We start from the raw sequence: 15,320 nt of genomic DNA on the forward strand, positions 1-15,320 counted from the left end.
GAGCTCTCTCTTATTAACTTCATACAAAAAACAAAAAGCAAGCGGGCTAAAAAACCAAACTTTTTTCGGAGGCATTGGCGGTTACCAAAAAATAATAATATTTCCTTACATCCAGCTCGGATTTGCACCCCGGCGATGATCTGATTTGGCGCGGCTCTGAGGCAGCAGGTGAGGGTAGCCCGGCTTTGGTTGAAAGCGGGGATCACCACTCGGTAGGCTCGGCCGTCCCCATTGGTCACAGGAACCCCGCCAGGAAGGACCCGGTTGCCGAGCCGCCATTGGACTTCGCCGCCGAACGCCGGGCAGCGGTCGCTGATGACGCAGGTGGCCGTGACGGCCGAGCCGAAGGTCACCACGGGACTGGACACGTGGACGCTGGCGCACGGTCGCCTCTCATCCACTAATAATGAAGACAATATATCTTTTGTCAAAACTCATCTCAAAATATTAATAAATAAAGAGTACGTTTTAAGATATGTTCGGGATGTTCTCGCCAGTTTTCAAGCAGTAGCGTTTTACAAATTTAATGGTGGCTAGGAATGAGTTTACACACTGAAAAAAATGGGTTAGGGTTAGGGTTATGATCTCAAATGTAACTCATACTCTATTATATCCAGCACATTTTTTTTTTGTATAATTATTTTCATCAAATATCTTGTTTGATTTAATGTTCTGAGATTCCTTTATTGTTTTATCGTCTCAGCCGTATGAGTATTCACTCTTTCACTTTCGATATTTCTCGTGATTTTGATATATAAAATTTCATTTACACCAGTGGGAGAGTCCCCCCCCTCGTGTGTGTGTGTGTGTGTGTGTATATGTGTGTGTGTGGAGGGGGGGGGGGCAGGGAGGGCGCAGATGACCCCAGGGAATGTGAAGTGTACTTGGTTATTTTTTTCTGTTTTAAACTAAGCTGTAACCTGTATAAACGCTGTAAAAAAATAACACTTGTTGAAAGTTGATTTATATTGCTTTTTCCTTCTGTTGATGTTATTAAAGATACAGGTTTAGGTATACTTATACAATTTTTAAAGATAACAATCTTATTTATAGACAACGCGTGGGGGGTCGTGAAAAGTTTTCTCTTTTGCTTTGCAAAATTCAATAGAGAAGCGATGACAAAAAATTTTAGACAAAGATCTGCAATGATTCAAATAAATTAACAATCAGATACATGAATAAATAACACTGTTGTCATAATGTGACTTTTGTTAAAAAAATGGACTAATTATGTAATATTTATCTGAGACCCAACCTAGTCAGTCGTGTCCACTGTTGTGTCCATTTTGTCTCAGGAAGACACCAATGTAAATTGCAACCCATCCAAACACGAGACATCAGTCAAAAGGCTAAGATGTCCTCGACTCTGGACACTAGGACTTAGTAGGGTAGCTCTAATGCATCTTAAGATATAGACTAAAACCTAATGTCCACTGCAATGGACACAAATGTATAAGCTGTGTCTCAGGAGGATAAAACTGTTATTTTTGTCTGTGTTAGACCTCAAGACTTCTTTGTCGTGTCAGGACATTTTCTGAGGCTAATTAATAAAATGACGTGACATTTGCCCAAATTTTTGAAAGCCAAGTAATTGTCTCGGGTTTGCAATCTCCCATTGTCATGTTTTCCCTGACAGCGACACTTACCGCCACATTCCGCCGCATTCACCGCCGCCAACATGACAAGCACCGACATCCACACGGCCGCCATGATGGCAAAACCTGATGAAAAAGAAATGCCGAATGTCACATTACCAAGATTTGCCGTTTATTTTTACTGGAGTGACCAATTTGCATCTGTAGTATCCAAAAAAATAAAAAATCCAAATGTCTTTGAACTACTCACCATTCCACACACATGAAACCGCCACCAAAGTCGTGTTTTTTGGCTAGTCTGCACTGGAGTGAAGCTAAAAGAAAAAAACACACACAAAACCTTATCTTAAAATAAAAGTAAAACACACACAATTAAAAACTACAAACAAGTACAATTTAGTCAAGTTTTACTTAAAGGGGAAGTCAACTGAAAAAAATAAAATAAACTAGAGCTGCAAGCAGCTATAAAGGGCCCTCGCAGACCTGTGCACGTTGGGGTATTAACAGGTCGGGGTATGAACAAGGACTATGAACGATGAAAAAGTAGTTGTAGATGACTTCAGTGCAGGACTCTTACCAAATATGTAAAATTTAGACAAGGTGGGACAATGTGGGTGGAGTTACTGCAGCTTTTATTGTTCCAATTTTGTGACTTTCAATGCGATATAGGCCACATTCACTGTCGAAACATCGTACTGATTTGCGGAGGGCCTAAGGCATGGCCACTGGCTTTTCAAGAAACATTTGAGGGATGTCACTTCAAGGGGCTCAGCAGAGTACATAAAAACATTAAGGATTTGCTATATTTTTTGCTGCCACTAGGTGGCGCTCGTACTATGATTAAAAAATAGGCCTGTAGGTGTGTTTCACATTGGACTCCCATCCCATATATGAAGTTTTAAAAATATATGATCGTCTAGGTCCAATTACAGCAACTTTTACCGTTTTCGCGAGACATCGGATTTTGAGTTGGCATAGAGGCCACGCCCTTTAATGAAAAGTCATAAAAGTTGAGAACCTTAATGTTCCAATGTGTCATAGCTTTTCTGACCATTTTTTAGTTCATTTAGTCAAACAGGCATTTCACAGTACATAAAAGTATAAAAAATGAGATTTTTGTCCGCCACTGGGTGGCGCTGTAAATGATTTGAAAGTTTATCACATAGCTGTATTATTGAATGACTTTTAAAGTCCCAGGAAAGTTTCAGATGGTTTGAAGCTGTCATAGCTGAGTTATTAACATTTTTGTCACTCTTGGCGAAGGAAGTATTAAACATAATTTGAAGCTCCGCCCCCATCTTTTCTGTCAAGAGATCTTCACGATATTTGGACTATGTGTGCCCCTCAGTTGGATAATTATTCATGCCAAAGTTGAAGGTAATGGGGTGAATCGTTTAAGAGAAAAAGGCACTAGTTTGAGACCAGCTAATGTCTAAGAATGGGACAAAACTGCACATTAAAAAAATTCATAACAATTTTTCTGTACATCCTAGCACATCACTTCTATTGACTTTTTTGTAGGTCTTGCAGTCCTTCATTTGCCTACAAAGTTTCATAGCTGTAGGTCAAACCAAACAGGATTGACTGTAATCTTTCGACTAATGACATTTTTTGCAGCCACTAGGTGGCGCTAGCTTTAAACTGGAATATATTTTTGTCGATATGTTCAGGAGAATATTTTCATCCAATGTGTGAAATTGTGAGAAGATCAGATCATCTGGGTCAAATTACAGCAACTTTTACTGGACAGATAAAGCTTCGGAATGAAAATGGTCGTAGAGGCCACGCCCATTATGGAAACTTCGTAAAATTTGGTGGAGGTCAGCAGGGCTGTCTTGAGGCTTTTCAGACCTAATTTCAGCGATATTACATCAAAGGGCTCAGCTAAACACATAAAAATGTTTAAAAAATGCTCTATTTTTGGCTGCCACTAGGTGGCGCTCGCACTATAACAAAAAATACGTTGTTAGGTGTATTCCGCATTGGAAACCCATCAAATATATGAAGTTTACAAAAGATAAGACCATCTGGGACCAAACACAGCAACTTTGTTCGTTTTGGCGAGACATCAGACTGACATTTTTGTTTGCCACTAGATGGCCTTATAAGCAATTGAAGATTTTTTTAAACAATTCTGTTTAGGGCTTGAGTCTCCATGTGTCTGTGAAGTTTCAGATTTTTCCAAGCTTGCAAAGCTGAGTTATAAAGGTTTGTTTCACATGTGGCAAAGTAATCATCAAAGGCATAATATAAAGCCCCGCCCCCAACATATTTGATGGCGGATCATCCCAAAAATTTGAACAATTGTGCCTCACAGTCAGATAAAACATCACAGCAAATTCAAAGTCGATCGGGTCAAGCGTTTGGGAGAAAAAAGGAGCAGTTCGGGACCTGCAAATGAGCAAAAACGGGCCAAAAGTGCACATTCAAAAATTCATAACTCTCTTTCTGTACATCTGAGCATATGGCTCGCGCTGACTTTTTTGTAGGGCTCGAGGTCCTACATAAGGCTACAAATTTTTGGAGCTCTAGGTCAAACGGGCCGGGAGTGAGAGGCTATTTTCCACTCATAAGGCCATTTTGGGGCCAATTACAGCCACTTTTTTCGTTTTGGCGAGTCATCTGACTTTGAGGTGGCGTGCAGACTACGCCCAGTATTGAAAAGTCGTAAAATTTTAAAACCTTAATATTCCATGTCTTAATGATATTCTGACCAATTTTCATTTGTTTTACTCAAACAGACTGAGCACAATACATGAAAGTGTAAAAAATGACATTTTAATCAACCACTAGGCGGCGCTAGTAGGTATTTAAAAAAACTTTTTTTAAAGGTGTTAAAGACATAAGTTTCCATGTGTCTATGAAGTTTTAGATTTTTTTAAGCTAGTACATCAAAGTTATTAAGGTTTTTGTCACTCTTGGCGAAGGAAAAATTGAACACATAATTTGAAGCCACGCCCCTATCATATATGTCAGCGGATCTGCACCAAATTTTGCCCACTTGTGCCCCTATGTGTGAATATAGACCACAGCAAATTTGAAGGCGATTGAGTAAAGCGTTTAGGAGAAACAAGGAGCAGTTTGGGACCTGCAAACGTGCAAAAATGGGCCAAAAATGCACATTCAAAAATTCATAACTCTTTTTCTGTACATCTGAGCACATGGCTCGCGCTGACTTTTTTGTAGGTCTCTAGGTCCTACATATGCCTAAAAATTTTCGTAGCTCTAGGTCAAACGGGCCGGGACCAGGTGCACTTTTTCGACCTTAGGTGGCGCTGCAGAGCCATTTTTTTTGCATTTTTTTGGGAAACACAAAAATATCCAATTTTTCACCGGGCCCGACAAATGTGCAAATTTTGGTGACTTTTCGTGCATGTTTAGGCCCTCAAAAATGGAAAAGCGCTGCACAGTAAATAATAATAATAATAATAATAACTAGAGCTGCAAGCAGCTATAAAGGGCCCTCGCAGACCTGTGCACGTTGGGGTATGAACAGGTCGGGGTATGAACAAGGACTATGAATGATGAAAAATTAGTTGTAGATCCCTTCAGTGCAGGACTATTACCAAATATGTAAAATTTAGACAAGGTGGGACAATGTGGGTGGAGTTACTGCAGCTTTTATTGTTCCAATTTTGTGACTTTCAATGCCATATAGGCCACACCCACTGTCGAGACATTGTACTCATATGTGGGGGGCATAAGGCATGGCCACTGGCTTTGCAGAAAACATTTTAAGGATATCACTTTAAGGGGCTCAGCAGAGTACATAAAAACATTAAGGATTTGCTATTTTTTTTTGCTGCCACTAGGTGGCGCTCGTACTATGATAAAAAATAGGCTTGTAGGTGTGTTTCACATTGGACTCCCATCCCATATACGAAGTTTTAAAAAATATCAGATCATCTAGTTCCAATTACAGCAACTTTTACCGTTTTGGCGAGACATCGGATTTTGAGTTGGCATAGAGGCCACGCCCTTTATTGAAAAGTCATAAAAGTTGAGAACCTTAATGTTCCAATGTGTCATAGCTTTTCTGACCATTTTTGAGTTCATTTAGTCAAACAGGCATTTCACAGTACATAAAAGTATAAATAATGAGATTTTTGTCAGCCACTGGGTGGCGCTGTAAATGATTTGAAAGTTTATCACATAGCTGTATTATTGCATGACTTTTAAAGTCCCAGGAAAGTTTCAGATGGTTTGAAGCTGTCATAGCTGAGTTATTAATATTTTTGTCACTCTTGGCGAAGGAAGTATGAAACATAATTTGAAGCTCCGCCCCCATCTTTTCTGTCAAGAGATCTTCACGATATTTAAACTATGTGTGCCCCTCAGTTGCATAATGATTAATGCCAAAGTTGAAGGTAATGGGGTGAATCGTTTAAGAGAAAAAGGCACTAGTTTGAGACCAGCTAATGTCTAAGAATGGGACAAAACTGCACATTAAAAAAATTCATAACAATTTTTCTGTACATCCTAGCACATCACTTCTATTGACTTTTTTGTAGGTCTTACAGTCCTTCATTTGCCTACAAAGTTTCATAGCTGTAGGTCAAACCAAACAGGATTGACTGTAATCTTTCGACTAATGACATTTTTTGCAGCCACTAGGTGGCGCTAGCTTTAAACTGGAATATATTTTTGTAGATATGTTCAGGAGAATATTTTCATCCAATGTGTGAAATTGTGAGAAGATCAGATCATCTGGGTCAAATTACAGCAACTTTTACTGGACAGATAAAGCTTCGGAATGAAAATGGTTGTAGAGACCACGCCCATTATCGAAACTTCGTAAAATTTGGTGGAGGTCAGCAGGGCTGTCTAGAGGCTTTGCAGACTTAATTTCAGTGATATTACATCAAAGGGCTCAGCTAAACACATAAAAACGTTTAAAAAATGCTATATTTTTGGCTGCCACTAGGTGGCGCTCGCACTATAACAAAAAATACGTTGATAGGTGTATTCCGCATTGGAAACCCATCAAATATATGAAGTTTAGAAAAGATAAGACCATCTGGGACCAAACACAGCAACTTTGTTCGATTTGGCCAGACATCAGACTGACATTTTTGTTTGCCACTAGATGGCTTTATAAGCAATTGAATATTTTTTTAAACACTTGTGTTAAGGGCTTAAGTCTTCATGTGTCTGTGAAGTTTCAGATTTTTCTAAGCTTGTAAAGCTGAGTTATAAAGGTTTGTTTCACATGTGGCAAAGTAATCATCAAAGGCATAATATGAAGCCCCGCCCCCAACATATTTGATGGCGGATCATCACAAAAATTTGAACACTTGTGCCTCACAGTCAGATAAAACATCACAGCAAATTTGAAGTCGATCGGGTCAAGCGTTTGGGAGAAAAAAGGAGCAGTTCGGGACCTGCAAATGAGCAAAAACGGGCCAAAAGTGCACATTCAAAAATTCATAACTCTCTTTCTGTACATCTGAGCATATGGCTCGCGCTGACTTTTTTGTAGGGCTCGAGGTCCTACATAAGGCTACAAATTTTTGGAGCTCTAGGTAAAACGGGCCCGGAGTGAGAGGCTATTTTCCACTCATAAGGCCATTTTGGGGCTAATTACAGCCACTTTTTTCGTTTTGGCGAGTCATCTGACTTTGAGGTGGCGTGCAGACTACGCCCATTATCGAAAAGTCGTAAAATTTTAAAACCTTAATATTCCATGTCTTAATGATATTCTGACCAATTTTCATTTGTTTTACTCAAACAGACTGAGCACAATACATGAAAGTGTAAAAAATGACATTTTAATCAACCACTAGGCGGCGCTAGTAGGTATTTAAAAAAACTTTTTTCAAAGGTGTTAAAGACATAAGTTTCCATGTGTCTATGAAGTTTTAGATTTTTTTAAGCTAGTACATCAAAGTTATTAAGGTTTATGTCACTCTTGGCGAAGGAAAAATTGAACACATAATTTGAAGCCACGCCCCTATCATATATGTCAGCGGATCTGCACCAAATTTTGCCCACTTGTGCCCCTATGTGTGAATATTGACCACAGCAAATTTGAAGGTGATTGAGTAAAGCGTTTAGGAGAAACAAAGAGCAGTTTGGGACCTGCAAACGTGCAAAAATGGGCCAAAAATGCACATTCAAAAAATCATAACTCTTTTTCTGTACATCTGAGCACATGGCTCGCGCTGACTTTTTTGTAGGTCTCTAGGTCCTACATATGCCTAAAAATTTTCGTAGCTCTAGGTCAAACGGGCCGGGACCAGGTGCACTTTTTCAACCTTAGGTGGCGCTGCAGAGCCATTTTTTTTGCATTGTTTTGGGAAACACAAAATTATCCAATTTTTCACCGGGCCCGACAAATGTGCAAATTTTGGTGACTTTTCGTGCATGTTTAGGCCCTCAAAATTGGAAAAGCGCTGCACAGTAAATAATAATAATAATAATAATAATAATAATAATAATAATAATAATAATAATAATCTGGAGAAAAACAAGAGGGCTCTCGCAGCGGTAGCTGCTCGGGCCCTAATAACTAGAGCTGCAAGCAGCTATAAAGGGCCCTCGCAGACCTGTGCACGTTGGGGTATGAACAGGTCGGGGTATGAACAAGGACTATGAACGATGAAAAAGTAGTTGTAGATGACTTCAGTGCAGGACTCTTACCAAATATGTAAAATTTAGATAAGGTGGGACAATGTGGGTGGAGTTACTGCAGCTTTTATTATTCCAATTTTGTGATTTACAATGCCATATAGGCCACACCCACTGTCGAAACATCGTACTGATTTGAGGAGGGCATAAGGCATGGCCACTGGCTTTTCAGAAAACATTTAAGGGATATCACTTCAAGGGGCTCAGCAGAGTACATAAAAACATTAAGGATTTGCTATATATTTTGCTGCCACTAGGTGGCGCTCGTACTATGATAAAAAATAGGCTTGTAGGTGTGTTTCACATTGGACTCCCATCCCATATATGAAGTTTTAAAAATATCAGATCTTCTAGGTCCAATTACAGCAACTTTTACCGTTTTCGTGAGACATCGGATTTTGAGTTTGCATAGAGGCCACGCCCTTTATTGAAAAGACTTAAAAGTTGAGAACCTTAATGTTCCAATGTGTTATAGCTTTTCTGACCATTTTTGAGTTCAATTAGTCAAACAGGCATTTCACAGTACATAAAAGTATAAAAAATGAGATTTTTGTCCGCCACTGGGTGGCACTGTAAATGATTTGAAAGTTTTAAAGTCCCAGGAAAGTTTCAGATGGTTTGAAGCTGTCATAGCTGAGTTATTAAGATTTTTGTCACTCTTGGCGAAGGAAATATTAAACATAATTTGAAGCTCCGCCCCCATCTTTTATGTCAAGAGATCTTCACGATATTTGGACTATGTGTGCCCCTTAGTTGGGTAATGATTCATGCCAAAGTTGAAGGTAATGGGGTGAATTGTTTAAGAGAAAAAGGCACTAGTTTGAGACCAGCTCATGTGTAAGAATGGGACAAAACTGCACATTAAAAAAATTCATAACAATTTTTCTGTACATCCTAGCACATCACTTCTATTGACTTTTTTGTAGGTCTTGCAGTCCTTCATTTGCCTACATAGCTGTAGGTCAAACCAAACAGGATTGACTGTAATCTTTCGACCAATGACATTTTTTGCAGCCACTAGGTGGCGCTAGCTTTAAACTGGAATATATTTTTGTCGATATGTTCAGGAAAATATTTTCATCCAATGTGTGAAATTGTGAGAAGATCAGATCATCTGGGTCAAATTACAGCAACTTTTACTGGACAGATAAAGTTTCGGAATGAAAATGGTCGTAGAGGCCACGCCCATTATCGAAACTTTGAAAAATTTGGTGGAGGTCAGCAAGGCTGTCTAGAGGCTTTTCAGACTTAATTTCAGCGATATTACTTCAAAGGGCTATGCTAAACACATAAAAACGTTTAAAAAATGCTATATTTTTGGCTGCCACTAGGTGGTGCTCGCACTATAACAAAAAATACGTTGATAGGTGTATTCCGCATTGGAAACCCATCAAATATATGAAGTTTAGAAAAGGTAAGACCATCTGGGACCAAACACAGCAACTTTGTTCGTTTTGGCGAGACATCAGACTGACATTTTTGTTTGCCACTAGATGGCCTTATAAGCAATTGAAGATTTTTTTAAACACTTGTGTTAAGGGCTTGAGTCTCCATGTGTCTGTGAAGTTTCAGTTTTTTCCAAGCTTGGAAAGCTGAGTTATAAAGATTTGTTTCACATGTGGAAAAGTAATCATCAAAGGCATAATATGAAGGCCCGCCCCCACCATATTTGATTGCGGATCGTCACGAAAATTTGAACAATTGTGCCTCAGAGTCAGATAAAACATCACAGCAAATTTGAAGTCGATCGGGTCAAGCGTTTGGGAGAAAAAAGGAGCAGTTCGGGACCTGCAAATGAGCAAAAACGGGCTAAAGGTGCACCTTCAAAAATTCATAACTCTCTTTCTGTACATCTGAGCACATGGCTCGCGCTGACTTTTTTGTAGAGGTCGAGGTCCTACATAAGGCTACAAATTTTTGGAGCTCTAGGTCAAACGGGCCGGGAGTGAGAGGCTATTTTCCACTCATAAGGCCATTTTGGGGCCAATTACAGCCACTTTTTTCATTTTGGCGAGTCATCTGACTTTGAGGTGGCGTGCAGACTACGCCCATTATCGAAATGTCGTAAAATTTTAAAACCTTAATATTCCATGTCTTAATGATATTCTGACCAATTTTCATTTGTTTTACTCAAACAGACTGAGCACAATACATGAAAGTGTAAAAAATAACATTTTAATCAACCACTAGGTGGCGCTAGTAGGTATTTAAAAAAACTTTTTTCAAAGGTGTTAAAGACATAAGTTTCCATGTATCTATGAAGTTTTAGATTTTTTTAAGCTAGTAAAACAAAGTTATTAAGGTTTATGTCACTCTTGGCGAAGGAAAAATTGAACACATAATTTGAAGCCACGCCCCTATCATATATGTCAGCGGATCTGCACCAAATTTTGCCCACTTGTGCCCCTATGTGTGAATATGGACCACAGCAAATTTGAAGGTGATTGAGTAAAGCGTTTAGGAGAAACAAGGAGCAGTTTGGGACCTGCAAACGTGCAAAAATGGGCCAAAAATGCACATTCAAAAATTCATAACTCTTTTTCTGTACATCTGAGCACATGGCTCGCGCTGACTTTTTTGTAGGTCTCTAGGTCCTACATATGTCTAAAAATTTTCGTAGCTCTAGGTCAAACGGGCCGGGACCAGGTGCACTTTTTCAACCTTATTTTTGTTACTCTTGGCAAAGGAAGTATTAAACATAATTTGAAGCTCCGCCCCCATCTTTTATGTCAAGAGATCTTCACGATATTTGGACTATGTGTGCCCCTCAGTTGGATAATGATTCATGCCAAAGTTGAAGGTAATGGGGTGAATCATTTAAGAGAAAAAGGCACTAGTTTGAGACCAGCTAATGTCTAAGAATGGGACAAAACTGCACATTAAAAAAATTCATAACAATTTTTCTGTACATCCTAGCACATCACTTGTATTGACTTTTTTGTAGGGCATGCAGTCCTTCATTTGCCTACAAAGTTTCATAGCTGTAGGTCAAACCAAACAGGATTGACTGTAATCGTTCGACTAATGACATTTTTTGCAGCCACTAGGTGGCGCTAGCTTTAAACTGGAATATATTTTTGTCGATATGTTCAGGAGAATATTTTCATCCAATGTGTGAAATTGTGAGAAGATCAGATCATCTGGGTAAAATTACAGCAACTTTTACTGGACAGATAAAGCTTCGGAATGAAAATGGCCGTAGAGGCCACACCCATTATGGAAACTTCGTAAAATTTGGTGGAGGTCAGCAGGGCTGTCTAGAGGCTTTTCAGACTTAATTTCAGCGATATTACTTCAAAGGGCTCAGCTAAACACATAAAAATGTTTAAAAAATGCTATATTTTTGGCTGCCACTAGGTGGCGCTCGCACTATAACAAAAAATACGTTAATAGGTGTATTCCGCATTGGAAACCCATCAAATATATGAAGTTTAGAAAAGATAAGCCCATCTGGGACCAAACACAGCAACTTTGTTCGTTTTGGCGAGACATCAGACTGACATTTTTGTTTGCCACTAGATGGCTTTATAAGCAATTGAAGATTTTTTTAAACACTTGTGTTAAGGGCTTGAGTCTTCATGTGTCTGTGAATTTTCAGATTTTTCCAAGCTTGTAAAGCTGAGTTATAAAGGTTTGTTTCACATGTGGCAAAGTAATCATCAAAGGCATAATATAAAGCCCCGCCCCCAACATATTTGATGGCGGATCATCACAAAAATGTGAACAATTGTGCCTCACAGTTAGATAAAACATCACAGCAAATTTGAAGTCGATCAGGTCAAGGGTTTGGGAGAAAAAAGGAGCAGTTCGGGACCTGCAAATGAGCAAAAACGGGCCAAAGGTGCACATTCAAAAATTCATAACTCTCTTTCTGTACATCTGAGCATATGGCTCGCGCTGACTTTTTTGTAGGGCTCGAGGTCCTACATAAGTCTACAAATTTTTGGAGCTCTAGGTCAAACGGGCCGGGAGTGAGAGGCTATTTTCCACTCATAAGGCCATTTTGGGGCCAATTACAGCCACTTTTTTCGTTTTGGCGAGTCATCTGACTTTGAGGTGGCGTGCAGACTACGCCCATTATCGAAAAGTCGTAAAATTTTAAAGCCTTAATATTCCATGTCTTAATGATATTCTGACCAATTTTCATTTGTTTTACTCAAACAGACTGAGCACAATACATGAAAGTGTAAAAAATGACATTTTAATCAACCACTAGGCGGCGCTAGTAGGTATTTGAAAAAACTTTTTTCAAAGGTGTTAAAGACATAAGTTTCCATGTGTCTATGAAGTTTTAGATTTTTTTAAGCTAGTACATCAAAGTTATTAAGGTTTATGTCCCTCTTGGCGAAGGAAAAATACAACACATAATTTGAAGCCACGCCCCTATCATATATGCCAGCGGATCTGCACCAAATTTTGCCCACTTGTGCCCCTATGTGTGAATATGGACCACAGCAAATTTGAAGGTGATTGAGTAAAGCGTTTAGGAGAAACAAGGAGCAGTTTGGGACCTACAAACGTGCAAAAATGGGCCAAAAATGCACATTCAAAAATTCATAACTCTTTTTCTGTACATCTGAGCACATGGCTCGCGCTGACTTTTTTGTAGGTCTCTAGGTCCTACATATGCCTAAAAATTTTCGTAGCTCTAGGTCAAACGGGCCGGGACCAGGTGCACTTTTTCAACCTTAGGTGGCGCTGCAGAGCCATTTTTTTTGCATTGTTATGGGAAACACAAAAATATCAAATTTTTCACCGGGCCCGACAAATGTGCAAATTTTGGTGACTTTTCGTGCATGTTTAGGCCCTCAAAAATGGAAAAGCGCTGCACAGTAAATAATAATAATAATAATAATAATAATAATAATAATCTGGAGAAAAACAAGAGGGCTCTCGCAGCGGTAGCTGCTCGGGCCCTAATAATAATAATCCGGAGAAAAACAAGAGGGCTCTCGCAGCGGTAGCTGCTCGGGCCCTAATAAAAATCCCCACTTAGTGGAAACAAGATCTGGTATTTGTAGTATGAAATAAACAGCAAAATTCATAATTTTCTTTTTTATCTATCTCAGGGGGCAGCCATTTTGCTAATTATTGTCAACTGAAAATGACATCACACTTGCGCAGCAATCTGACCAACCACAGCTCAGCTTGTACTGTATGTCACCACAAATTCAGAAAACAGGTGAGCCGTGATTGGTCGTTACATGAGCCTTGAGCTGGTATCAATTTTATATTTGTTAGTTCTCTGGTGTGAGCTGTTGTTTTTTGGAAAGACTGGATGAAGCGTGTAAAGATGGAAAGTGCAAGACCATCGTAAACATCAGTTCAAAGAACTCGTGTGTCTCATTTGTGGACGAGCGGCAATAATAAATAATAAATACAAAAATCATGCATCAAAAACTGTAACAAATAACGATCGTGGCCTGTGATGATGTATTACATCGCAGTCGTGTTCGAGTGAGCGATGTTTTTTGAATAGTTGCAAAAAGGTTATCCCATAACTCTGCAACCAGACTGGAAGGAGCTTTCAGAAGGTGAAGGTTCCTGTCCGCTCTCCTCGCGAACAAAAGTTTATTGTCTTCTCTCTACTTTGTTGCTTATTAAATGTTCTAGATTCCCTGAACCTAACATTAACTAACAGGTGTCCCGTAGCTCATAACTATACACCAACAATTTTCAACCGTTCATACCCTGATTTTTCTTTTATAACGAGATAATATGTGAAGCTAACACTGCATTGAACTATTGGGGTGTATTATCGGACAGAAAATTTTGGAGTCGACTTCCCCTTTAGGTAAATGCAACACACTAAGTAAACAGACAAATGGGAGACAGTGTTAGGAAACTTCCTTTGGTTTTGCCTTTCAACATAATGGTGAGAAGTCAAAATGACACCAATATCATACCAGAAATTCACATGGTGACTGTCACAATTTATGCTTCTGTCCCCTCGTACTGTTGTTTTGCCTCCAAAACATGAGCACATTTACAGCTGACAACGAGGCACTCTAACGTCAGCATGCTCGCGCCTTTATGGGACGCAAGCAAAGCAAGTGGAATCATGAAATCGCGCTCGGGCGCCGCGTTGCAAATCCCGCCTGTGAAAACCAATGAAGTCATTTGTTTGCGCCTCTCTTCTTTGTTGAAGATATGAGAACAATTTTCTTGTCTTATCAGCCGCTCACATAAAGACCTCCAAATCCTTTTTGGCTTTTTCCATTTGCGAATGTGTGATTAGTCCCAGCAGGTGGTTTGCCGGAGGCTCTCAAAAGTGTTTTGGATTTGCGACCAGGCAAATTTGATAACGACGCAGGCTTATTAGGTTTCATTTACACATGGCAAGCGTATGAAATTGTGTGGCAGCGATTGAACTTTGCTGCTGATTTAATTGTTGATGTTATATTACCTTTTTTTTTGCAAATAACTTTTTAATATTAAAGCTTTTTCACCTTGAAAAAACAGACCCTATGGTATCGCTTTTTATTTATTTCCAAAGGCTAACCAATTAAAGTTTGAATTAAGCACTAAAATGCACAATAAATATGATATTGTAAGCACTTACAAGAGATCAAGTCTTTAGCATGACATCTTAGTGACACCGTGACGCCGACCAATAGCTGACCGGCATCTTAGTATCGCCGACCAATAGCAGACCAGCATCTTACGGATGCTGTAACACTGACCAATAACAGACCAGCATCTTAGTGACGCCGTGACGTCTACCAATAGCAGACCAGCATCTTAGTTATGCCATGACACCGACCAATAACAGACCAGCATTTTAGTGACGTCGTGACACCGACCAATAGCAGACCAGCTTCTTAGGGACACTGTGACACTGACCAATAACAGACCAGCATCTTTGTAACGTTGTGATGCCAACCGATAGCAGACTACCATCTTATTGACACCGTGACGTCGACCAGCAGCTTAGGGACGTTGACCAATAGCAGATCAGCATCTCCGTGACATGGTGACGCCAACCAATAGCAGACCACTATCTTATTGATGTCGTGACGCCGACCAGTAGCGGACCACCATCTTAGTGACGTATGTAGGGGCGCATGTACTGTAGTGACGTATGAGCGTGGTGCGATT

At 39.6% G+C, this 15,320-nt stretch overlaps 1 protein-coding gene across 2 annotated transcripts in view; it reads right to left on the reverse strand.

Annotated features, from left to right (window-relative positions):
• The window catches only part of csf3r (colony stimulating factor 3 receptor), a 46,913-nt gene that overhangs the window by 8,352 nt on the left and 23,241 nt on the right, over positions 1-15,320 (reverse strand). For both annotated transcript variants that reach the window (XM_088410533.1, XM_088410532.1), the window contains 3 exons: positions 1,846-1,909; positions 1,647-1,721; positions 110-400 (listed from right to left, as the gene is read on the reverse strand). In XM_088410533.1, the coding sequence (XP_088266659.1) occupies positions 110-400; positions 1,647-1,710 (355 nt within the window). In that variant the 5' untranslated portion in view covers positions 1,711-1,721; positions 1,846-1,909. The remainder of the gene's footprint in view (positions 1-109; positions 401-1,646; positions 1,722-1,845; positions 1,910-15,320) is intronic.

The sequence above is a fragment of the Hippichthys cyanospilos genome, chromosome 3, assembly GCF_059441005.1.
Source record: "Hippichthys cyanospilos isolate Australia breed blue-spotted pipefish chromosome 3, RoL_Hcya_1.0, whole genome shotgun sequence".
Lineage (NCBI taxonomy): Eukaryota > Metazoa > Chordata > Actinopteri > Syngnathiformes > Syngnathidae > Hippichthys > Hippichthys cyanospilos.